Source organism: Hemibagrus wyckioides, linkage group LG14 (assembly GCF_019097595.1).
Source record: "Hemibagrus wyckioides isolate EC202008001 linkage group LG14, SWU_Hwy_1.0, whole genome shotgun sequence".
NCBI lineage: Eukaryota > Metazoa > Chordata > Actinopteri > Siluriformes > Bagridae > Hemibagrus > Hemibagrus wyckioides.
Genome location: NC_080723.1, coordinates 23815400 through 23842899, shown reverse-complemented (window position 1 = coordinate 23842899; position 27500 = coordinate 23815400). Strand labels below are relative to the sequence as shown.

Genomic DNA, 27500 nt, shown 5'->3' with positions numbered 1-27500 from the left:
CTCGCCGAACAGCCTTGTGGGTAATAAAGCACATGGTTAATGAAAACAAAATTAGAAAACACCCAGCGTTCCAGACAGAACCCCAGACGTAAGGAACCGCCCACTGACCACGCCTATAAATACACCGCAAGACACCTTTTCATTTGTGTCACACAAATGAGCGAGCTGACTAGTCGTATCAACATGCTAACATCTGAAGCCATGAGTGTGTTTACTGCGTACTCTGCTCTGTTAAACGAGTAGAGGTGTGAGAATCAACTCGTATAAATCTCATCCAAGTTCTTTACTGAATCATTAAGTTCTGTACTGAATAACTGAGTTCTTTACTGAGTCATTCCAGTTCTTTACTGAATCATTAAGTTCTGTACTGAATAACTGAGTTCTTTACTGAGTCAGTCCAGTTCTTTGCTGAATCATTCCAGTTCTTTACTGAATCATTAAGTTCTGTACTGAATCATTGAGTTCTTTACTGAATCATTCCGGTTCTTTACTGAATCATCCAAGTTCTTTACTGAATCATTAAGTTCTTTACTGAATCATTCAAGTTCATTACTGAATCATCCAGGTTCTTTACTGAATCATCCAAGTTCTTTACTGAATCATTAAGTTCTGTACTGAATCATTAAGTTCTTTACTGAATCATCCAAGTTCTTTACTGAATCATTAGGTTCTGTACTGAATCATTAAATTCTTTACTGAATATTTCAAGTTCTTTTCTGAATCAGTCAAGTTCTTTACTGAATCATTAAGTTCTTTACTGAATCATTAAGTTCTTTACTGAATCATCCAAGTTCTTTACTGAATCATTCAAGTTCTTTACTGAATCATTCCGGCTCATCAGAGTTCATCAGAGTTCAACACGAAAATAAAACCTGCTCTCTTTTTTTGAAATGGTAAATTATTTGGTAATATGTTTAATTAAGTAAGTCAGTTCAATATTATTAAAAATAAATCACAGTTCCCAGCCCTGGTCCTGGAGAACCCTCTGTTGTGCATGTCTGAGTGACTTCATGCTTTAACACTCAAATGACTCAGGAAGAGCTGAGCAGGAAAACCAGAGGGTAAAGGATCTGTGTGTTCTTCAAAACCAGGAATGAGAACATGAACGGAAATAACTCCATACCTTCACACCTGCTGAAGAAAAAAAGAACAAATTCCAAGCAACAAAACTGAGACCTTTCTTCTACATTTGACTTTATTATGAGGTTATTAAGGTTGTAAATGATGTTTTTTAGTATCAGTATTAGTATCAGTATCAGTTCTTGTACTACAAACTACTCATCTTGCTAGTTTCTGTAGCAAAAATATAGCTAAAGCTTTTCCTAAAAGTAGAACAGCTCACATTTTCCCCTAAAAAAGGCGATCATCTCAGCTTGGTGTGTAACAAAATGGATCAGCTGAGTTTGGCGTAGCAGTAAAAGTAGCCTGGACTTGGAGTGTTACTAAAATTAGATCAGTTTATTTTTTTTGAGGATCAGCTTGGACTTGTGTGGAACTACTGTAAATGTCATCAGCTCAGCTTGGTGTTGCAGTAAAAGTAGAGATAAAATCTAAAAGCTTGACTTGCTGCGTCACAAAAGGCTGAACATCTCGGCTTGACTAACAGATGGAGGATCTGAGGAACAGCTTAGTTTAGGAGGATCGGAGGAACAGCTCAATTTAGGAGGATCTGAGAATCAGCTCAGAGGATCTTCTCAGTTTTGGAGGCTCTAAGGATCAGTTCAGTTTAGGAAGATCAGAGGATCAGCTCAGTTTAGAATTTAACTAAAATTTAATCTTAAGATCTTGTCTTGCTGAGGGACTAAATGTTGATCATCTCAGCCTGGTGTGACACTAAAAAGAACATTACTGACCTTTCTGTCATTCTCTTTCAAATTTATTTTCATTAATTTTATTATTTCTTGCAGTGCTTTTGACGTATGGTGTTTCTTTGACCTTGGTTATGGATTTCTGGCTGTTCCTGCCGACTTCTCCTACAGCAGGAGTGTGTAAATCTACCCTGAAAGGCAATTTCACTGCATTATTCAGTTTTATTTTCCTCCTGCTCTGATGCACCAGATTGAGCTTATTAACTTGATCATAATTAGCTGATGAGTGGAATTCTGCACATTAGGGACTGGAAAACTGCTACAGCGAGCAGTTCAGCACACGCAGTACGAGAGCCATAAAAGAGGTTTAGGGAGCAGTGGTGCTGCTGCTCGAGAGATAAGAAAGTCACCTTACGTTATTTTGTGAAACAGATTGAAGATGAGAGAATAGTCTGAAAAAAAAAAAACCCTGAAAAAGCTGAGCAGAACTAAAGTGTACACAGCATGTTGACATCCCTCTGTTGACATCTGCTTTACATCCTTTTCCTTTGTACATTATCTAATATACCCATTATCATTTTACATGCTCTACTGCACCTGAGTGAAATTGTAGACCGTGGGAACGCCTCTTACCGGATGACGAAGTCACTGGTGTCAATCAGTTTGCCGTAATGGGATGAAAGGAGATTTCCAGAGTTTCCCACCACTGAGCATGTGCGACATCGGGAAGGTCCAGCATCCATGTAGTGCTGTTCTCCAGGGATGACCTGAAATAACCTGTCCATCACTGCACTCAAGTTGGATGGGTTGTTCTCAGCCTGAAGCCACTACACACACACACACACACACACACACACACAGTATGATTATACAGTTATACACACTCATGGTCCACTTTACCTTCATCTAGTTATCCAGTCAGGTATCACATGGCACCAGCACAGTGCGTAATACTGTATTATATATACAGGTCAAGAGCTTCAGTTATTGTTCACATCAATAATTCCATCATTCCAAAAGCATGTTCGGTGCAAAACCCCACACCCACAGTGCAGCATGGTGGTGCTAGCATCATGGCCTGCATGGCCTGTAAACTTTTTTAGTAGCCTTTATTTGTCATGTAAAGTCTTTCTTTGCAAATCCCAGCCTTCAGCGGTTGGGGTCAGTGCGCAGGGTGAGCCATGATACAGAGCCCCCAGAGCAGTTGGGTAGAGTGGGGTGTGGTCAGGCTGGGGTCAAGGGTGGCCAGTATTTGTGGTTGTGGGCGTTGCTCAAAGGCCCAATGGTGGCAGCTTGGCAGTGCTGGAGCTTGAACCTTGATCTTCCTTACCAGTTGATTTTACTGTGAAACCTTAAGGTGTCTGCTAATAAGCTGGAGAGGAATAGGACTTTCGGCATGATAATGACCCGAAGCACACGAAGGTCCACATCCACAAAGGAATGGCTTCACCACAAGATCATCAATCAGTATATTAGTTTATGGTTGTGTTCCAAGCTTTTACTTTACCTTATAATGTTTCTCACTAAATCTTTATACCTTGTAATTACAGATACTTGGTTCCATATTATTACATTATAAAAAGCTGACATTTTAACAGCAGGGTGTGTGTAGACTTTTTATATCCATGTACACAATCATTTGTAATTACTCATTGCAACTGTGCAAGAACTGTGCAGAAAAGCATGTCGGCATGCCACATCAAACCTTGGATGGGCTACAGCACTAGGAGACCACATTGTGTGTCTGTTCAGCCAAGAACAGGAATCTGATAACCTCATGGCCCCAGACTCACCCAAACTGGGTGGATCAGTTGAAGATCAGTTGAAGATTGAAAAAAAAGACTTGTGGTCATTTGGTCAACTCTTAAAAATGTGAAGTTTTGTGACTTATATTTTAAACCAAAATCTTGAGCAATCACTAGAACTAGAGCTTGGCTTTTAACAGAAATAACACACACACACACACATACACACACACACTCCTTTAGAAGTGAGTCTGAGTATGGTTCATCTGTGGTTCATCTTCATTCTGTGGTCCAATTGATCTGTGCCTTTTGAAAACAAAGTGATTTCAGTCTGCTTCACATTTTCTTTTAGAGATAAAGAACCCGAGGACTGCTGAACCCAGAAGAAACTCAGATGGCTTTCTGTGGGGTGATGGGGTCCCACTGCAAAGTCTGTGGTTTTAGACAGCAACATGACAGATACTGCACTGTGTCACTAGTAATTCTGCTGCTGGCAGCAGTACTAATATAATTGTGTGCAGAAAAAATATTTACTGTACAAAATGATTAGTATACACATTGTGTGTAATGTACAGCATGTTCTGTATTCATGTATTGTGCTTGGACAAGGTAGCATCAAATGGTCTTTCACCTGAAATGGGCAAGTGCCATGCCTTACCAAGCACCCAAGCCTTGCAAGTAGCCCTAGCTCGGCATGGTATAGTCTTGATCAGATCGCGGTGCAAGCCTCAGCACCATCAAGCTGCCAATGTTGAGCTCTTGTGCAAGGCCCTCAATCCTCAATACTCCAGGGGCACTGCATCATGGCTGACCCTGCACTCTGACCCCAACCCTCCAAGGATGGGATATGCGAAGAAAGAATTTCATTGTGCAGTAATGTATATGTGACAAATAAAGGCAGCATACTCAGTGCATCTTTAATGTTTGTTTGAAGACTGCCAGAACATAGAACAGCCTCAATGCTTGCCTTCCTTCTACCCTGAGAGTTGGTAGGTCCAATCAAGGAGCACTAGAAGATCAGCAGGAGCATGGTGCAGTGTGGGGTGTGATAAATGTCAAGTAAAGTGGGTGCTGGTCTCTGTTTAACGTTGAGGCAAAAATCAATGTATGAATTCTGATGTGGGCATCTACAAGAAGCCAGTGGAGGAAAGTTGTCTTTGGGGTGGTGTGGGAGAACTTTGAAAGGTTGAAAACTTTTTGGATTAGTTGCAACGGTTGAATGGCACGAGGAGGCAGACCTACCAGGAGCGAGAGGCAGCAGTAGAAGTCTTGGCTTGAAATAACAAGGGACTGAACAAGCACCTGAGTGGCCTCTGTAGATAGAAATGGATGAATCTGCCTAGTGTTTTAAAGGAGAAACTGCCTTGAGCTTGTTAGCTTAGCAATCTTGGCAAAGACAATTGATTTCCTGTGGTACCCCCAACGTTGCATGTAACAGAATGAGAGACCTGAGAGCTTTCCAGGATAATTCAATTCAGTTCAATTTATTTGTTTAGCACTTTTAACAATGTACATTGTCTCAAAGCAGCTTTACAAAAGTATAGAAACAGAAAAAAATGATATAGTTTAAAGTTAAGTCACTATTAATCCCTAACATTTATCCCTAATGAGCAAGTCTGAGGTGACGGTGGTGAGGAAAACCCCCCTGAGATGATAGGAAGAAGAAACCTTGAGAGGAACCAGACTCAGAAGGGAACCTCATCCTCATTTGGGTGACACTGGACAGTAAATTATGTAAATGTCATAATGAGATGAGCATGCATTTCCAGGTCAATTTTGCTGGATTTAATTTTGATGAGCTGCTCTGCATGATGAGGTCTAAGCAGAAACAGACCTCCGATCAGCCATAACATTGTAAGCAGTGCCAATATCACTGATGGTCTCCTCATCATGGCACCTGTTAGTGGGTGGGATATACTAGGCAGCAATTGAACATTTGGTCCTCAAAGTTATCTATCAAAATGGTCCAAGGAAGGAACAGTGGTGAAGCAGTTACAGGGTCATGGATGGTCAAGGCTAATTGATGCACGTGGGGAGTGAAGGCTGGCCCATGTGATCCGAACCAACAGATGGGATACTATTGCTCAAATTGCTGAAGAAGTTAATGCTGGTTCTGATAGAAAGGTGTCAGAATACAGTGCATGACGGGTCAGGGGAACAATACAACATTAGGCAGGTAGTCATAATCTTATGCCTGACTGGTGTCTGAAGTGTCTGAAGAAGAAAAGGAAAGGATTGAGTTGAGTGTCATCAGCATAGCAGTGATATGAAAACCCATATGAATATGTGACCTGACCAAAAAAGCTGGTATAAAGGATATGACAAGCGATCAAGTTCAGAGGGAGAACAGAAGAGAACCAGGCACTGAGCCTTATGGGACACCAGTAGAGAACCTGCATGATGCAGACTTGGCTTTGATCCCCTTCATGTCACCTGATATAAGCAGCCCTCCAGGTAAGAAGCAAACAATTGTCATGCTGTGCCATAAGACATGCAGGATGATGAAATTTAGCTGATCTACTGACATTACTGATGGCCACAGACTGGGCGGAGACGATTTCCTGGGTACATGCATGCAGAAAGTATATAGAGGAGAGTGTAGGTGGTTAATTCCAGTCTTCAGAGAAATGTCTTCAGAGCCACTACTCATGATTAGACACCTGAGATGGACTAACAAACAGAACAAACAGAACACAATGTATATTGATAAAGTCTAGATTCAATAAAACCGAGCAAATAGTTCAGAACAAACAGAATCCCACCCTTATTAGTAAAGAACAAAAGCTAACAGAGAGAAGCCTAAAGCATATCTCATCTATCTGCCTGTCAATGTATCATCTATTAACCCTTTATTCATCATCCATCTGTCTAGCCATCCCTCCATCCATCACTGTATATCCATTTCTCCATCTATCTGTCTGCCTATCCATTCATCTACCTCTGTAATCTATCTATCTATCTATCTATCTATCTATCTATCTATCTATCTATCTATCTATCTATCTATCTATCTATCTATCTATCTATCTATCTATCTATCCAGTTTACCCGTCCATCATTCAGCTGTTGATCCACAGTGTTAATGCTCTCTGACTGAAACACAGACTGAGACTGATATCAAGCTCTCTCTCTCTGTCTCTCTCTCTCTCTCTGCATGTTCCTGTCATATGGTTGTGTGCTGCTTTGAAGACTGGTTAGAATGTTGAAGGTTGCTTTGGGTAAGACAGAGAGACAGCTGATTGTAGGAAGTGCATTCAAGGATTTTAGAAAGAAAAAGAAGTGATACGGATCGACGGTTGCTGATGTCTGAGGTGTCTAGAGTGGGTTTCTTCAGAATGGGAATGATGCTTACTGTCTTGAAGGCATCTGATACATCACTAGATGTTATGGAGTCATTAATGACAGTAGAGCTGAAGAGGAGAAGTTCTTATTAGTTGGTCTGGTCCACTGTGGAAGGGATGAGATCAGGAAATGGTGGGATTTCAGGATAAGATCTGTTGCTGGAGAAGGAAGAGAAGGTGAATCCTGAACATGTTGTGTAGGAGTCAGTGTAGGAGTGGAGGTCTGCTTTTTCAATGTTTCCATCAGAGAACATGTCAAACTCATCAGCATTCAGGAAGGAAGGGGAAGGCGAAGAAGAAAAAGCTTGTGAGGATCTTGTGCAGAAGCTTCTGGATTTCCCTTGTTAAAGGAGAGCTTAGCAGCTGTCATATCAGATGAGAACTTGTGGAGGAGTGAAAGGTAGGAGACATCAGTATTAAGTTGAGATTTCCTCTACTTTTTCTCAGCCGCTCTTTTTGCAGTTTTGTTCTGATTGCTGCACAACACATCTTTCAGCCGAGGAACAGGATGGGAAAATGTCCTGGCTTTAGAAGATGGAGGGCAGAGAAGGTCCACGAGTACAGAGAAAGCGTAGGTGATTAATTCCAGTGATAGTCTTAAAATACACAGAAATTACTCTTGATTAGACACCTGAGATGTCTCGCTTCCATACACTAACAGAAACCTTCAGAACACAATCAATATTAATAAAGCCCTAAGAATTGATTTAATAAAGCTGAGTAATTAGTGCACAACAAACAGAACCTGACCCTACAGTAAAGAACAAAGCTAACAGAGAGGAACCTAAAGCATATTTGCCTGTCAATATCTCATCTGTTAACCCTTTATTCATCATTCATCTGTCTAGCCATCCCTCCATCCATCACTGTATATCCATTTCTCTATCCGTCTGTCTGTCTATCAATCCATCTAGCTCTGTCTGTAATTCTATCTATCTATCTATCTATCTATCTATCTATCTATCTATCTATCTATCTATCTATCTATCTATCTATCTATCTATCTATCTATCTATCTATCTATCTATTCAACAGCTGAATCACAGTGTTGATGCTTCCTGACTGAAACACAGACTGAGACTGATATCAAGCGCTCTCTCTCTCTCTCTCTCTCTCTCTCTCTCTCTCTGCATGTTCCTGTCATGTAGCTGACAGAGGAGGGAGAATGTGACTGAAATCCACTGGTTCGGGAGACACCTTCAACCCTAAATGAAACTCTGAGTGGAGGAAACAAGTAGAAAAAACTCTTTCTGATCTCTCACTCGTTCCTCCTAATTACCCCAGCTCTCGATCTCTCTCCCGGTGCTCGTTCAATGAATTCAATCACTCTGTCGTTTAACCGCGTCACGCTCTGGGCATTCTGGGTAATCGGGCGATCGATTTCATTCTGATTCTGACACCTTTAAAGTGAGCAAACACACTTTCAATGTTTATTAATGAAACAGGGCAAAATGGAGACAAGGAACTTCACGGGAGGGAAAAACACATCGACGTGCTCTGAACCTGAACAGCAAACAACACAACAGACTACGCTACATCATTAGCACACAACAGACTACGCTACATCATTAGCACACAACAGACTACGCTACATCATTAGCACACAACAGACTACGCTACATCATTAGCACACAACAGACTACGCTACAGCATTAGCACACAACAGACTACGCTACATCATTAGCACACAACAGACTACGCTACAGCATTAGCACACAACAGACTATGCTGCATCATTAGCACAAAACAGACCATGCTACATCATTAGCATATTATTACATTATTGTAAAGGTAGTGTAACAACTCCAGCTGTTTGTACGGTGGGTGAGAAGTACAAAACACAACAAATCCAGAACCAAAATAACAAACTGAAAACAAATCAGCTGTAGGAATTCCGTTTGCAAACTATACCTACCTTTTCCTGGTCTGTCTGAATTCTCCTCGTGTTTGTGGATTTGTTATTTTGTTTCCAGTTGTATTTTGTTTTGCACTTCTTGGCCACCGTATGTTGAATGTAAAATGTAAATCAACAATTTTAGAGTTAACATATTAGCCTGCAGATGATTTATTAGCTATCTTCTGAATAGGTAAGGAATAAAAACAGGTGAAACAGAGTTCACACCAAAGATCATTCTTTTTCTATCATAATGAATATGAAACAGCGGAGAGAGAGATCAATCCTTTGTTCTGACAGGATATGTCTGTTTACTTCTTCCTCTCTCTCTTTCTCTCTCTCTCTCTCTCTAATGTAAATTAAATAACTTCACCTTTCATGTAATCTCATCATGCTGTGGGCATTCTGGGTAATCAGACCATGAGTCGATTTTGATTTAGCTCTTAACCGTCGCTGTAAAGCGAGCCAACACAAACTTTCAGTGTTTAATCACAAACCTGGAGCTAAACCGCTACCCACAGACACCGTGTAGCCACTAAACCCTGACGCTAAGTGCATCAGATAGAAACGATTTACTAGCTTTCAGTTCTTCATTTGCATCTGTATTGCTGATAAATCAAGTAAATTGGCTCATGTGGCTCACAGTGGGGTTGCTGGGTGTTTTTTTTTTGTTGCATTTTTATGAAATTAGGCATCTGATTGAAGAAGCCTGTTATTGTTCATTAAGCGAAGAGATTAACACCCCTTTACCCAAAACTCTCTACATGAGGGGACTAATAATCAGGACTGGTTTTTATCTTACAGACAGCAAAAGCAGGCTAAATATTTGGTTCTTGATTTTTGTTTCTTCAACAGTAGCATTACTGTTTCTACGGAACTGATATTTTTAGATTTGGTTATCATACTATGAAAATTTCAAACCATAAGACACAGTACCTACAGTATACAGCCAAAAGTATGTGCACCCCTGACCATCACACCCAGTCGTGTTGTTGAACATCTCATTCCATATTTGTTTTTCTTGTGTTTGCTGTTATAATCAGCTCCATTCTTCCCTTCTGGAAGCTTCTTCACTAGCTGTTTGATTGTGGCTGTGGGGATTTGTGTAAATTCATTCAGCTACAAGAGCATTAGTGAGATCAGACTCTGAGTCAGAATCAGGGCTCTGTTCAGGACACTCGAGATCTTTGACTTTCTACAACCTTCACCTTCTCACCATGCCTTCATGGAGCTGCTTTGTGCACAGGGACATCATGCTGGAACAGGTTTTGAGTTCCAGGGAAGAGAAAATGTAAAGCTACATCATACATTTAGAGACATTCTATAAAACTGTGTCCTTCAGACTGTGTGGCAACAGTTTGGGAATGGAGCACATATGGGTGTAATGATCATTCAGCCATGTAGTGTATATTTATCTCAAATCTCCTCCATGAAACTAAAGACACAAACTTTACACCCCAAACATGCCTTGGCTGATCAACAACAATGAAACTGTAAACACAAGAAAGTGTACTAACCAGCCACCACCTGTAGGTGTCATCATTGAGCTCGCTGTTTGACCTGGACAGCAGAGGATGAAAAGACTGATTAAACCTCTCACTAAACCATGCGTCTTCCTCCTCCGGGGCCCAAATACAGGGCCGACACCCACACGGCCCGTTAATGATGTTCTGAAGCGGGCTGAGGAGAAACGAGTGATCTCTCAGTAAAAATGTGGCAAAAGAAACTAGGCAGAAGATCAGCATAATAGCATGAAGCCTCCTGGATGACAGGTAGATCATTTTCAGTCAATCCAAGATCCACAAGTCCCGCATAAAAAATTACATCAAGTTAAAAAAATACTTGGTTTTAAAAGTTGGCAAAAAAAACAATTTAGTCAGTATTTTAAATCAACAAAGAATAAGATTATGCTTTAATTAATCCAGCTCTGGGAGCGAGTCTCTGTGTGTCAGGGTTCATTTAAACTGGAGATTTTCCACCAGAGGTTTAACATTCACTGTTGCTCTGGTGTGTAAACAGCCGGCTGCCGGAGGGTCAAACGCTCCAGAATGATGAGGTGAGTTGCTCCCTCTTCTGCTTACGCTGTGTAATCTTAATGAGCCGACTGCACTGGCTGCATAATCAGCAACCTAGGAGGCAAACACAGGAAAAAATCAGCCTGACTCACAGAGACTATACAACTTCTTGGATATCTCTGATCTTTTTCTACATTCTACTCATATTTAAATAATTAGCAGGAAGATTTTAACTGGCATGTGCTGATGTTACTTACTGAGAGCATGACGTGCTTAACTTTTTATAAGATATTCTGATATTAAACACTCTTGGATGGTTTAAAACCCAGATTTATTTATTTATTTATTTGATTTTTGCTTGTTAAAAAAAAGTCAGCACTTGGCACTAATGCTAGATAGCAATTCTACACCTTAGTCTTCAAGTGATGGTACATTTAATCTCACACCGCAGACATTAATTTACCACAACCATCATGTTATGTATTCTGTTATCACCATTTTTAATAGCAAATAAGATCACATATGTGAAACCATGAGTATATTCCCAGTGCCCAGTCTTCCCCAATTTTTAAATTCCCAGTGCCCAGTCTTCCACAATGTTCTGAAGACTCTATATTCCCAATACCCCATGCTCTGGAAACTCTATATTCCTAATGCCCCATGCTCTGGAAACTCTATATTCCCAATGCCCCATGCTCTGGAAACTATATTCCCAATGCCTATGCTCTGGAGACTCTTTATTCCCAATGCCTATGCCCTGGAGACTCTTTATTCCCAATGCCTATGCTCTGGAGACTCTTTATTCCCAATGCCTATGCTCTGGAAACTCTATATTCCCAATGCCTATGCTCTGGAGACTCTTTATTCCCAGTGCCTATGCCCTGGAGACTCTTTATTCCCAATGCCTATGCCCTGGAGACTCTTTATTCCCAATGCCTATGCCCTGGAGACTCTTTATTCCCAATGCCTATGCTCTGGAGACTCTTTATTCCCAATGCCTATGCTCTGGAAACTCTATATTCCCAATGCCTATGCTCTGGAGACTCTTTATTCCCAATGCCTATGCCCTGGAGACTCTTTATTCCCAATGCCTATGCCCTGGAGACTCTTTATTCCCAATGCCTATGCCCTGGAGACTCTTTATTCCCAATGCCTGTGCTCTGGAGACTCTTTATTCCCAGTGCCTATGCCCTGGAGACTCTTTATTCCCAATGCCTATGCCCTGGAGACTCTTTATTCCCAATGCCTATGCCCTGGAGACTCTTTATTCCCAATGCCTATGCTCTGGAGACTCTTTATTCCCAGTGCCCCATGCTCTGAAGACTTTATTCCCAGTGCTCCATTTTCTGGAGACTCCATATTCCTAGTGCCCCATGCTCTGGAGACTCTAATTTCCCAGTGCCCCTGCTGTGGAGGCTCTATATTCCCAGTGTCCAATGCTCTGAAGACTCCCTATTCCCAGTGCCCTATATTCTGGAGACTCTATATTCTCAGTGCCCCATGCTCCTCCCCCATGACCTCGAGATCCCAATCACAAATTCCTGCATCAACCAGGATACATTTAAAAAAAGGGAACTTGGGACCCTGGAAGGATAGACATGGTCTAGCAGTTCCATATGCTCTGTCTGGTCAGGTTACATTAGCTAGCTCAGTGTAATCATGCTGCTCTATCTGACTAGTCTCTAATTAAAGGTCAGTGCTGGAAACACGGCACCACTCCATTGTTAGGCGTGGGTAAGAGGAGCCATATGAAATATTCAGGAAGCCATAAACAAACACAAGCACGTAACTGTGTGTTTGGGAAGAGCCAAGCGTAAATGAAATGTTTGCTGAGCTCAGAGAGAGAGAGAGAGAGAGAGAGAGAGAGAGAGGATGTCAGTCCAGTCCTCGGCTTTCAGGTAAACGTTACTGAGGTGAGGATGATTACAGGAAGTGGGAGTTTTCCCGAAAAACAAAACAAAACACCGGTTTAACTTTTAAATGTGTTGTGTTTAGTTTAAACAATAATTTATCATTTTTGATTCAGTGCACATAAACACAGAGAGCTGCTGAGACTGATAGATACTGACAGCAGAGGTGAGGGAAAGACAGACTTACACAGAACAAACGATGAAGAGAGTGATATTAAAAAGAGAAAGAATGACAGAGCGAAGGATTCTAAAGACAAACAGATAGAGAGAGAGGTAGAGAGAGAGAGAGAGAGAGAGAGAGAAAGAGGTAAAAAAGAGGGAGACAGAGACATGTAGTGATAAACGGATAGGGACAGAGAGACAGAGAGAGAGACAAAAAGACAGGTAAAGAAAGACAGGGAGACATAGACAGGTAGAGAGAGACAGATGAGTTGAAAGAGACCAAGAGGGAGACAGACAGACAGGTAGAGACAGAGATGAAGACAGATACATAGGTACAGACAGGTAGACAGGTAGAGAGAGACAGAAAGGGAGACAGACAGGTAGAGAGAGACAGAAAGGGAGACAGACAGACAGGTAGAGAGAGACAGAAAGGGAGACAAATAGACAGGTAGAGAGAGACAGAGAAGGAGACAGGCAAAGGGAGAGGAAAAAGAGGATTTGAGCCTCTGTTCAGTCTGTGAGTGTGTGTGTGTGAGAGTGTGTGTGTGTGTGTGTGTGTGTGTGTGTAATCTGAAGCAGTGTGAAGAGCCTCTTCACCATCTGAACATCGGTGACACAATGAGAGACACAGAGGAGTTTACAGAGCAGCAAGAATCACCTTAACTGTCAACAACATGTCCCGTCAACACACACACACACACACACACACACACACACAGCATAAGGTATGGTCCTGTGTGTCTGTGTGCAGAATAAACTCACAGGAGAATAAAGCTTTTGAGGGTAACGAGTGATGTGAGTGTTTGACAAACACACTGAATGACCCTGAACTGCTAGTACCTACACACACACACACACACACACACACACTCAGTGAGAGAGAGAGTGATGGACAGGAGAACATGGAGAATTACAGCCCTTGTGTCTCGCTCCTGCACTTTTCTCCCTGACTTACGGCCCATTTCACATGTTACACAACACGTCTGCAGCTTCAGATCATCAGCTGACCGTATAACAACCTCCACTGATACTGACCATCACACTGAGGCTCCAGGAAACTAGCTGTACACACACACACACACACACACACACACAACAACAACAACGTCATTTCAGTCTGTTCAGGAAAAGAGGAGCAAGATGAAGAGGGGAGAAAAGAGGAGCAATGAAGAGGGGAGGAAAGAGGAGCAATATGAAGCTACCTACCACCATACCACCATAAACACACCCACCCTAACCCCACCTACCACCATAAACACACCCACCTTAACTACATCTGCTGCCATAAACACACCCACCCCTCACCTACCACCATACACACACCCACCCTAACCCCACCTACCGCCATAAACACACCCACCCCTCACCTACCACAATAAACACACCCACCCTAACCCTGCCTACTGCCATAAATACACTCACCCCAACCCCGCCTACCACCACAAACACACACACCCCTCACTACCACCTTAACCCCGCATTTTGCCTTAAAAGCCAACCACCGCAACCCCACCTATTGCCATAAACACATCCACCCTAACCCCACCTACCTCCATAAACACACCCACCTTAACCCTGTCTACTGCCATAAACACACCCACCCCAACCCCACCTACAACAATAAACACACCCACCTTAACCCTGTCTACTGCCATAAACACATCCACCCCAACCCCACCTACCACCAGCCTGCAGGCCAGAATTACACAACACCTAAAACTCAGTGAGGCATCACACTGTTACAAACCCCTCAACACCAGGAGCTGATGAACAGACATGCTATGCTCTCAGCTGGTCTGAAAGATCCTCCTCACATCCTAACCCCATCACACTGACGCTTTAGACTAGAAGAACATCAGACTAATCAGATTAAACCAAATTACACTACACACGAAACAGATCTACACCTAAAGCCCTAAACAGACAGAAGGCCACAGCAGGTCTGTAGACAGTGTGAGATGAAACACTGAGGAGCAGCGTGAGGAGGTTCAGTGGACACGAGCTAGCAGGAGACACCAGATCACAGGAACACACAGGAGTGTGTCTACACTACCACTGAGACAGAGCTGCATGTCCTACCAGAACACAGAACAAGCACAGATGTCTGAGAACAATAGTAAACACACACACACACACATTTGTCAGACAGTGAAAGCTCCGCCTCCCACGAGGAGACAGAAGATAAAGCCTGCTGTATTTCAGCAGCTCAGTGTGAATGATGCTGAGGGATCTGCCTCACATCACTCTTCTTTTTATTATTCTTTCATTTTTCATTACCTTCATTTTGCTTATTTCATTTCTCTTTTTCAACTATTTTGTATAAAGTGCTATTTTATAGTAAGATTTCAATTTATTTTATTTCTCCTGTTTTTGCACTACACTTCTGGCAATAAAGTGTACAATTAGTTGTCATGTCAATAAAGCTCATGAAACCTAAAACTGAAGACAGGTGTGTGAGACAGGTGAGGAGTGTGTGTGAAACATGTGAGGAGTGTGTGAGACAGGTGAGGAGTGTGTGAGACAGGTAAGGAGTGTGTGCGACAGGTGAGGAGTGTGTGAGACAGGTGAAGAGTGTGTGAGACAGGGGAGGAGTGTGTGAGACAGGTGAAGAGTGTGTGAGACAGGGGAGGAGTGTGTGAGACAGGTGAAGAGTGTGTGAGACAGGGGAGGAGTGTGTGAGACAGGTGAAGAGTGTGTGAGACAGGGGAGGAGTGTGTGAGACAGGTGAGTAGTGTGTGAGACAGGTGAAGAGTGTGTGAGACAGGTGAAGAGTGTGTGAGACAGGTGAGGAGTGTGTGAGACAGGTGAAGAGTGTGTGAGACAGGTGAAGAGTGTGTGAGACAGGGGAGGTGTGTATGTGAGACAGGGGAGGAGTGTGTGAGACGGGAGGAGTGTGTGAAATGGGTGAGGAGTGTGTGTGTGAGACATGTGAGGTGTGTGTTAGACAGGTGAGGTGTGTGTGTGAGACAGGTGAAGAGTGTGTGAGACAGGTGAGGAGTGTTTGAGACAGGTGAAGAGTGTGTGAGACAGGTGAGGAGTGTGTGCGACAGGTGAGGAGTGTGTGAGACAGGTGAAGAGTGTGTGAGACAGGGGAGGAATGTGTGAGACAGGGGAGGTGTGTATGTGAGACAGGGGAGGAGTGTGTGAGACAGGTGAAGAGTGTGTGAGACAGGTGAGGAGTGTGTGAGACAGGTGAAGAGTGTGTGAGACAGGGGAGGAGTGTGTGAGACAGGGGAGGTGTGTATGTGAGACAGGGGAGGAGTGTGTGAGACGGGAGGAGTGTGTGAAATGGGTGAGGAGTGTGTGTGAGACATGTGAGGTGTGTGTTAGACAGGTGAGGTGTGTGTGTGTGAGACAGGTGAGGAGTGTGTGTGTGAGACAGGTGAGGAGTGTGTGAAATGGGTGAGGTGTGTGTGTGAGACATGTGAGGTGTGTGTGAGACATGTGAGGTGTGTGTGAGACAGGGGAGGAGTGTGTGAGACGGGAGGAGTGTGTGAAATGGGTGAGGAGTGTGTGTGAGACATGTGAGGTGTGTGTTAGACAGGTGAGGTGTGTGTGTGTGAGACAGGTGAGGAGTGTGTGTGTGAGACAGGTGAGGAGTGTGTGAGACAGGTGAGGTGTGTGTGTGTGAGACAGGTGAGGAGTGTGTGTGTGAGACAGGTGAGGAGTGTGTGAAATGGGTGAGGAGTGTGTGTGAGACATGTGAGGTGTGTGTTAGACAGGTGAGGTGTGTGTGTGTGAGACAGGTGAGGAGTGTGTGTGTGAGACAGGTGAGGAGTGTGTGAAATGGGTGAGGAGTGTGTGTGAGACATGTGAGGTGTGTGTTAGACAGGTGAGGTGTGTGTGTGTGAGACAGGTGAGGAGTGTGTGAATGGGTGAGGAGTGTGTGTGTGAGATATGTGAGGTGTGTGTGAGACAGGGGAGGAGTGTGTGTGAGATATGTGAGGTGTGTGTGAGACAGGTGAGGAGTGTGTGAAATGGGTGAGGAGTGTGTGTGTGAGATATGTGAGGTGTGTGTGAGACAGGGGAGGAGTGTGTGTGAGATATGTGAGGTGTGTGTGAGACATGTGAGGTGTGTGTGTGAGACAGGGGAGGAGTGTGTGAAATGGGTGAGGAGTGTGTGTGTGAGACAGGTGAGGTGTGTGTGTGAGACATGTGAGGTGTGTGTGAGACATGTGAGGTGTGTGTGAGACAGGTGAGGAGTGTGTGAGACAGGTGAGGAGTGTGTGTGTGTGTGAGACAGGTAAGGTGTGTGTGTGAGACATGTGAGGTGTGTGTGAGACATGTGAGGTGTGTGTGAGACAGGTGAGGAGTGTGTGAGACAGGTGAGGAGTGTGTGTGTGTGAGACAGGTAAGGTGTGTGTGTGAGACATGTGAGGTGTGTGTGAGACAGGTGAGGAGTGTGTGAGACAGGTGAGGAGTGTGTGTGTGTGTGAGACAGGTAAGGTGTGTGTGTGAGACATGTGAGGTGTGTGTGAGACATGTGAGGTGTGTGTGAGACAGGTGAGGAGTGTGTGTGTGTGTGAGACAGGTAAGGTGTGTGTGTGAGACATGTGAGGTGTGTGTGAGACATGTGAGGTGTGTGTGAGACATGTGAGGAGTGTGTGAGACAGGGGAGGAGTGTGCGTGTGTGTGAGACGTGAGGTGTGTGTGAGAGGTGAGAGGTGTGTGTGAGACAGGAGTGTGTGTGTGAAACAGGTGAGGAGTGTGTGAGACAGGAGTGTGTGTGTGTGAGACAGGTGAGGAGTGTGTGTGAGACAGCTGAAGAGTGTGTGAGACAGCTGAAGGAGTGACTATGTGTGATGAGTGTGTAAAGAGTGTCTGATGAGTGTGTGATGAGTGTGTGTGATGAGTCTCTGGTGTCTGGCGGTGCTTCTGGTCAGTGTATAAAAACTAGTGCTAGCTTGTGCTGCTAATCTGCTAACAATACATAGCCTAGGTCTCCATGAAATCAAATTCAACTAACAAACTAGCAGCGGTTTATAAGAACCTGTTCAACAATTCTGACTTTATTCCAGGTTTAATTCATTAATTCCATACAGCTGTTACTAAACACACACACACACACACACACACTCCTCATATTCAGCATGTGTGTGTGTTGAACATGCCTACGTTAGCAGTTAGCATCTACAGCACCCGTCACTCCAAAGCTGTGCCCTAAATACTAACTTTAAAGCATTTTTTTGACGATGAATCATTTTCACATAACAAGCAGCAAGTTCTCATTCATCATCAGGAATTCCCATGAGCACCTGGGAAATATTCCCACCTTCAGCGCTCTGTTTTCCGTCAGCGGCACCCTGCTTTTATTCACAAGAAACAGAGCTGTTCCAAGCTGAAGCTCAGCACAGAGAAGAACTTTCATATCTACAGCATGCAGCAGATCCACACACACTCACGCTTACACACCTCTCTAACACACCTGAGCAGGTGAGGGCCCAGGGCCACACTCAGGGGCCAGCAGAGGCAGTGTGGCATGCTGGGATTTAAAACTCTTTCTGATTAATCCTCAAGCAAATAGATTGGAATATATAATACTAACTTACTTTATTTATTTATTTATTTATTTATTTATCAATCAATCAATCATTTTTTTTACTTTATTAAAAAAATATTATTATTATTATTATTATTATTATTATTATTATTATTATTATAGTAGTAGTAGTAGTAATATATTGTGGATATTTTAGTAAGTCAGTAGCAGGTGCTTTTAATTTTTTTTAATTTCCTATTTATTTTCGCTCCACTCCACTGCTGAATCTCCTCCATTAAAATGAAACTCTTCTGTTCTAAAGTGAAGTTTCTGAACACACAGTTCGGCTGTAGCTCTGACTGTTCCAGAGCTCTGACACTGGAGACTCCTTCCATCTGTGTTACATAACATGCCCATTTCTCCTGACAGGAAACTTCAGCACACATGAACCTGTGAATCAGCTGTTGCTATAGAAACGGTGACGTATCAGAGGGAGTGCATTAATATAGAGCTGTACTGTGCAGCTGCTCTACTGTCAGATCTGCTGTTCTAGAGAGTTCCTCAGCTCCTGTAAGGGACTCGAGTGCCTCGTCTCTCGTCAGCATGAGGGCAGTGTAACACTCCAACGTCAGCTAGCAGGTGACTCTGTGCTGCTTACACACGACACACACACCTGCTATCTGCTGATACACTGCACCACCCTACACACACACACCAAACACACTGTCTAAGGAATAACACAGTTCTACAAAAATAAACCATTGTTTTACACACACACACACACACACAGCAGGCTGTGTATAAATGCTCAGCTGAGTGTAGATGTGAAATGTGAAAAGGGATGCAGAGAGAGAGAGAGAGAGAGAGAGAGAATGTAATTGAAATTAAATAGTCTAATAAATAGTATCTAAATAAACCACTATTCTGTACACATGGGTAATAAAATGCTAAAATGGATAAGAAGACACTTAGAGAGATGTGTACCGGGTTTAATAAGCTTCAAACACAGCATGATCAGAACACTAAAAACAAACGTCACTCAGCACACCTGATTTAACAAACTCTGTTTATAGCAGTGACGTCTCAACCCAGACTTTTCTCAATTTAGTTTTTTCTGCTCACTTGACGACCGGATTAAATTTAGCATCTGACAAATAATATACTTCCTTCAAAAATAAAAGTCTCCATAGAAAACGTTTCCTTAACAGAATGAAACAGTCAGATACAGTGGTTTCACTGTGAGACACTGAATAAAAGCATGAAAGAGTTTCTCATTCTGCTCCAAACTCAGGGTTTGAAAGTAATATAAAAGCATTAAGAGTGATGATACTGTGCAGAATCTCCATTCTGGTGTAGCGGTGGCTCAAGAGGTTCAGGCTCCCAGTTGTTGATCAAAAGGTTGGGGTTCAAGCCCCAGCACCGCCAAGCTGATGGGCTCTCTCTGCTCCATGGGTGCAGCATCATAGCTGCCCCTGCTGACCCCAACGTCCTCAGCTGGGCTATGAGAAGAAAAGAATTGCACCATTGTACGGTAAATGTGTGTTTGGTGATAATAAAGCCTTCTTAAAATCTGTATTTAGTTTGAGCACATCACGCAAGGAGTATTCACTTTTCCAGCTTCCACTCAAGGCCCTGTGCAGTCCTCCAGTTTGAGCGAGAGGACCACGCTGTGGAGTGTGTTCTTGGTGTTTGGAGTACCTGTCGCTCTGCAGTGATCTGACAGCAGTGGTCTGTCCTCAGCAGTGAGCAATTCCTTGTATGGATCTGATTTCAGGTGTGCAGCTACGTTCTCTGTGTTTTCAAAGTCCTGCTAATCCCAGGTTCTCTAGATGACTGAAAGTGACTGTCCTTGGAAAAGTCCAGTTATTTGCTGTGTTGAAGCATGCTCCATGGATTAGTGGTCCTTCTAAAAGCTGGTGAAGACGGTGGGTGTCGTCTGACCTCTGAAGCATAAAAAAGTTCCAGACTTGACATAGACTTTGATAAAAATGTTGGCATCCTGTTAGTGTCCAGCTTCACAGGGTTCATCAAGAAAAGGGTCCATTTCCTGTTATCTCCAGTCCTTCAGTGTTGTTGAGCCGTTGGATGTTGAGCTGTTGAGAAGTTTTTGAAGGAACTGAAAATGTAAGGCTGCCATACTGATATACAGGCTTCTCAGTCCATGTCCACCCTCCTCTTTGGGTGGTACAGCACACTTTGACCCTCTTTGGGTGGTACAGCACACTTTGACCCTCTTTGGGTGGTACAGCACATTATTACCCTCTTTGGGTGGTACAGCACACTTTGACCCTCTTTGGGTGGTACAGCACACTATTACCCTCTTTGGGTGGTACAGCACACTATTACCCTCTTTGGGTGGTACAGCACACTTTGACCCTCTTTGGGTGGTACAGCACACTATTACCCTCTTTGAGTGGTACAGCACACTATTACCCTCTTTGGGTGGTACAGCACACTATTACCCTCTTTGGGTGGTACAGCACACTTTGACCCTCTTTGGGTGGTACAGCACACTTTGACCCTCTTTGGGTGGTACAGCACACTATTACCCTCTTTGGGTGGTACAGCACACTATTACCCTCTTTGAGTGGTACAGCACACTTTGACCCTCTTTGAGTGGTACAGCACACTATTACCCTCTTTGAGTGGTACAGCACACTTTGACCCTCTTTGGGTGGTACAGCACACTATTACCCTCTTTGAGTGGTACAGCACACTTTGACCCTCTTTGGGTGGTACAGCACACTATTACCCTCTTTGAGTGGTACAGCACACTTTGACCCTCTTTGGGTGGTACAGCACACTATTACCCTCTTTGAGTGGTACAGCACACTTTGACCCTCTTTGGGTGGTACAGCACACTTTGACCCTCTTTGGGTGGTACAGCACACTTTGACCCTCTTTGGGTGGTACAGCACATTATTACCCTCTTTGGGTGGTACAGCACACTTTGACCCTCTTTGGGTGGTACAGCACACTATTACCCTCTTTGGGTGGTACAGCACACTATTACCCTCTTTGAGTGGTACAGCACACTTTGACCCTCTTTGAGTGGTACAGCACACTATTACCCTCTTTGAGTGGTACAGCACACTTTGACCCTCTTTGGGTGGTACAGCACACTATTACCCTCTTTGAGTGGTACAGCACACTTTGACCCTCTTTGGGTGGTACAGCACACTATTACCCTCTTTGAGTGGTACAGCACACTTTGACCCTCTTTGGGTGGTACAGCACACTATTACCCTCTTTGAGTGGTACAGCACACTTTGACCCTCTTTGGGTGGTACAGCACACTTTGACCCTCTTTGAGTGGTACAGCACACTTTGACCCTCTTTGGGTGGTACAGCACACTTTGACCCTCTTTGAGTGGTACAGCACACTATTACCCTCTTTGAGTGGTACAGCACACTTTGACCCTCTTTGGGTGGTACAGCACACTTTGACCCTCTTTGAGTGGTACAGCACACTTTGACCCTCTTTGGGTGGTACAGCACACTTTGACCCTCTTTGGGTGGTACAGCACACTTTGACCCTCTTTAGTGGTACAGAACACTTTGACCCTCTTTGAGTGGTACAGCACACTTTGACCCTCTTTGGGTGGTACAGCACACTATTACCCTCTTTGAGTGGTACAGCACACTTTGACCCTCTTTGGGTGGTACAGCACACTATTACCCTCTTTGAGTGGTACAGCACACTTTGACCCTCTTTGGGTGGTACAGCACACTTTGACCCTCTTTGGGTGGTACAGCACACTTTGACCCTCTTTGAGTGGTACAGCACACTTTGACCCTCTTTGGGTGGTACAGCACACTTTGACCCTCTTTGGGTGGTACAGCACACTTTGACCCTCTTTGGGTGGTACAGCACACTTTGACCCTCTTTGGGTGGTACAGCACACTTTGACCCTCTTTGGGTGGTACAGCACACTTTGACCCTCTTTGGGTGGTACAGAACACTATGGTGCTCTCAATTCAGCTTGTTCCAGACGAAGGACAGCTTGTATCTCCACCAGCAGATGTAGGGGAAGATCCACACAGACCAACATGTGCAAGAAGCATGAAGCTACTAAATTATATGGCGACTAATATGCACCCTCCATACGACATTTCTGGTAATAACTATTTCCTTTTCTCTAATTGACCTTTAACCTTATCTATAGCCACTTCCCAATTCCTCTGTACAGTCACCTCATACTCTAATAACACACGTGAATAATTAAAACTTACTCTCTTCCCCAGGCTAGACCTTTAAGAAGTCTTGATTTCCCTTCAGTCCACATTTCAACTAACAGCGCTTCACTTTTATTCTGGTTTATCTTGCCAGAAGACAAGGCATTAGAATCCTCAAACAGTTTCATTAAAACCTGCACATCGCTCTGTCTGCTAATTAAAACTATTACATCCTGAGCCTAGGCTGATAAATATTCCATTCTGAGTGAAGACCATGTGAATTTCTTCTTATCTGTTGTAGAAGGGGTTCTGCGGCTAGAGAATACAACATTCCAGATAGAGAACATCTCCGTCTTATACCTCGAATATCCTTGAACAGAGTCCATGAAGCCACCATTTAGCGTTCAACGTTCGCTGTAGAGAACCAGGCCTTGTTTATAAAATCCTGGCAAAAGCCGATAGATTCTAGCGTTCTCCACAAGTAAAGTTGTTCAGCTCTATTAAACACCTTTTCCTGATTCAATGAGAAGGCAACTTAGCAACTTGGAGACATCAAGAAACCCAGAATGAGGGATTTGTTGGCAAAAATAGATCTCCTGGGGTCACAGTGAGTCTGGTCCAAATGGATGGCCTGATTCATTAAATTGGTCAGTGATATATTCAGAATATATCTCAGCACTCTTAACCCGTAACTTAGACTTCTTCTTCGAAAATTCTATTAGCCAGTCTATTGGCTAGAGCCATTGAGAGCAGTCTGTAATCAGTACGAAGAAGTGAAAAAAGTTCTGTAAAGGTCTGTAAGGTCTCTGTTTTTGGGTAGAAGGCTGAGGACGGTTGTCCAACGGCAACTCAACGTTAGCCATCCTTCAGCTGAACAAATTCCTTTCCTAGTTCTTTCCAGAAGCACTTGTAGAGCTCAATAGAACTTTCCCTAACCCTTGATGGGTTCTGTGCAGTTCCTCTGGTCTCAACACACCTGGGAGCTCTACAATAGCTTCTTCCAGCACCTGGGGTAAGCTGTTAAAGAAGACATTTCCTGGCTGTGTCCTGACCTGAGCTGGCTTCTGTCCTTTTGTCCTCTTTCTTATATCTCTAGGGTTTAGTAAAAATTCTGTAGCCTCAGAACATAAGGCAGTAACAAATCTTTTCTGTCTGTTTTATTTCTTGAGACTGGAAAAATGTTTTTAGATGGTGTATCCATCTGGTCTAAATTTTCAAACCTAGGCTGGACCAGAGTGCTCTGTGCTTTAACTCCTAACATATCGGCTAATCGTGTTTTTCTATTAGAGAGAATCTCCATGCAGATCTCCTGGAGACTCTTAACTCTTACAGTTTCATGATATCTGTCTCTCAGGCTTTCAGGGACTGGGTTAGTTTTCTAGAGCTGTTGTAAGCAAATTTTGTAAACAGTGAAAATAATGGAACAAAATGGTTTAAAAGTATCTGTAAAATCCTTGTTGCTTAAATCTCGGCGGTGTGATTTGCCTTACGCTAACCGGCTCAGCTACACTGTTTTAACGATGACCTCATAATTAACTAAAAATGTAGCTACATCTAAATCTTTATCTTTTACAATCATATACACAAATCTTCGGATTGAAAGGTGGTACTTTAGTAGTGGAGATTTGCATCCAGATGAGATCTTTTAAATCCATGAAACTAGTTTTCCGTAGTGAGATAGTGCTTGTGTTAAAATTTCATGGCTAATAAACAGAGGGATGTTTGAAATCATGACTTTTTTTGCATGGCAATGAAAGAGGAGTGAGTGTTCAGTCGATAACAGAGCCATATCTGACAAGTTTGTTTACTTTTACCACAGAGACAAGAGCAATATTTATTCTAGATACGGAAAGAATACACAGATGTTCCAGCACCTTAAATTCAAACAGAAATTATATTAAAATAAGGAAAAGAACAAAGCTTCCCCAGAAGCACATACAAACACTGGTGCTCACACTCACAAAGCTCCGCCCACTTGCTCCCGGGGGGGGGGCAGAGAGAGAGAGAGAGAGAGAGAGAGAGAGAGAGAGAGAGCAGGCTGTGTATAAATGCTCAGCTGAGTGTAGATGTGAAAAAGAATGTAGGCAGAACACAACTGAGATTCATCTCTCACTCAGAGTGAGAGAGAGAGAGAGAGAGAGAGAGAATAAGTGGGATCAGTTTAAATCATTAGAATCAGGGTGAATAACATGAAGAGAAGCACTACTTCTCCTGTCCTCTGCGTGATGTATCACTTCACCTGTATTTCCTCATTTGTAAGTCACTTTGCATGAAATCGTCTGATGAAATGAATAAAATGTAATAAATGTAAATGTGAATAATCTGAAAAAAACCCCAGATTGAACAGGAAGCAGCTACAATAACTCAAATAATCACGAGCAGCTTGGATAAATAATCTCCTGGAACAAACTAAACCAGCTGTCAAATAATCACACCTGGTGGAAATTCATCATCATCAGCATCAACAGCCTTTTATTCCTCTCTCTCTCTCTCTCTCTCTCTCTCTCTCTCTGGTATCCCCCCCCATCCCCCTCGTCCCCCCCACCCCCTGATCCTGAAGCAAACTTGGTGTAGTTGAAGTTGATGGAGTGAGCACACAGAGGAGATGATGGAGGAAATTTGAGGTGGTGCTACGCTGATAGAGAGACTTGTAGTGCTAAAGAGTGAAAGTGTAGCCATGGAGAATATGGAGACAGTCACAGACTTTAGGGAAGCTGCAGTGGTAATGAAGACTGAGGAATAATGATGAGGAGCTTGGTGTGGCTACAGAGAACTCTGGAGAACTCTGTGATGGTTGACGAGTAGAATATACAACAATAAAGAATCCTAGACCTCTTATGGAGGTCATGGAGAATACTGGAGACAATATGGAGATGATATGGAGATGATAATGATGAAGGTGATGATGACGATGGTGATGAACATGATGATGATGACATGGTTATGGAGAATACTGGAGATGATGTTGATGATGATGGTAGTGATGATGATGGTGATGACATGGTCATGGAGAATACTGGAGATGATATATAGATGATGATGATGGTGGTGTGGTTATGGAGAATACTGGAGACAATATGGAGATGATGATAATGATGAAGGTGATGATGACGATGGTGATGAACATGATGATGATGACATGGTTATGGAGAATACTGGAGATGATGTTGATGATGATGGTAGTGATGATGATGGTGATGACATGGTCATGGAGAATACTGGAGATGATATATAGATGATGATGATGGTGGTGTGGTTATGGAGAATACTGGAGACAATATGGAGATGACAAAGATGATGTGGTCACGGAGAACAATTTAAACTATTTGGAGATGATGGTGTGGTCATGGAGAATTATGAAAATGATGTGGAGATGATGGTGTGGACATGGAGACTGATGGAAATGATGCGGAGATGATGAAGATGATGTGGTTATGGACAACAATAGAAACTTTTGGAAATAATGATGATGGTGTGGTCATAGAGAATGATGGAAATGATGTGCAGATGATGTGGTCATGGAGAACAATGGAAACTTTTTGGAGATAATGATGATGGTCATTATCAGAGAGGCAAAGTGCACACATGCCCAGAGAATCCACAGCCACTTCCAGGACAGCGGAGACAGCAGAGACACCAGTCTGAGGGAGGGCATCCAGGTGATCACTAACCACAAGACAACTTCACCTGCCTGTGACAGTGATGCCTCTCTTTCAGATGTGCTGAATGACTTCTACGCTTGGTTTGAGGTGCAGAACAACGTGGCAGCAAGGAAGCTCATCCCTTCTCCAAATGACCAGGTGCTCTGCCTATCCACAGCGGATGTGAGGAGAACTCTATGCAAAGTTAACCCACGTAAGTCTGCTGGACCAGACAACATTCCTGGCAGAGTGCTCATGGCATCAAAACTTCCCTGAGCAGTGCTGTATGTACCTAAAGACCACCGTGAACACTTTAGTTGAGATAAACATTTTCAGAGACAAGACTTTTGAAAAGGTTGTGGATGTTGCTGATGTTTTTACACACACACACACACACACACACACACACACACACACACACACACACACCCCTAACATCAGCATTAAAGCTACAAAAATAGTGTACCTTGGAGGAACCAGGAACAGATATCACTTGCACAAATAGCAACAATGCTACAGAAAGAAAAAGAAGAAAGAGCTTAGAGCTAAACAATAACATGTCTGTCCTCATCTGTTCTCTCTTTCTTCTCATTCCTTCATACAGAGAAACGGAGAGAAGAAATTTTAATAACAGCGAGCGCAGGGACGGGAAGAAACAATTCATTAAACATGAGTATGTGATGTAGTCTTTTTCCCAGGAAACACATACAGACGAAGTGAAGGAGAGAGTGGGGGATGCGGAGGGAAGTTCCTCCTGGTTAGATCGGACACATTTCTCTCATTTCTCAGAGATGTTTCTGTGGAAACGTCTCATCAATGAAGAAGCAGCCATGCAAGCCCAAGCCATGATGCTACCACCACCATGTCTCATTGTTTCAGCCAATAATAATGAAGCACTGTGTCATTTAACACTCCGTCATTCAATATGAATTATTAACGTATAATGTGTTTGAAAGCATACACCTAAACACCAGGAGACCTCAGACACCAGGAGACCTCACTGTAGACCTAAACACCAGGAGACCTCAGTGCAGACCTAAACACCAGGAGACCTCAGTGCAGACCTAAACACCAGGAGACCTCAGACACCAGGAGACCTCACTGTAGACCTAAACACCAGGAGACCTCAGTGCAGACCTAAACATTAGTAGACCTCAGTGCAGACCTAAACACCAGGAGACCTCAGCTGCTGCCACTCACCACTATACGAATGTCCTCAGGCTGTGGTAGAGTTAGCCTTGATCATTCCATCACTTTGGTAGAGATTCATCTCAATTCCAGAGTTTTTGTGACTCATCCCAGTATTTTTTCAAATTCCAGTCTGATTCT

General features: G+C 43.3%; 1 protein-coding gene across 2 annotated transcripts in view; it reads right to left on the bottom strand.

Moving 5' to 3' along the window:
* The window catches only part of LOC131364273 (CMP-N-acetylneuraminate-beta-galactosamide-alpha-2,3-sialyltransferase 1-like), a 59381-nt gene that overhangs the window by 12312 nt on the left and 19569 nt on the right, over positions 1–27500 (bottom strand). For both annotated transcript variants that reach the window (XM_058407370.1, XM_058407369.1), the window contains 2 exons: positions 10306–10917; positions 2442–2635 (listed from right to left, as the gene is read on the bottom strand). In XM_058407370.1, the coding sequence (XP_058263353.1) occupies positions 2442–2635; positions 10306–10569 (458 nt within the window). In that variant the 5' untranslated portion in view covers positions 10570–10917. The remainder of the gene's footprint in view (positions 1–2441; positions 2636–10305; positions 10918–27500) is intronic.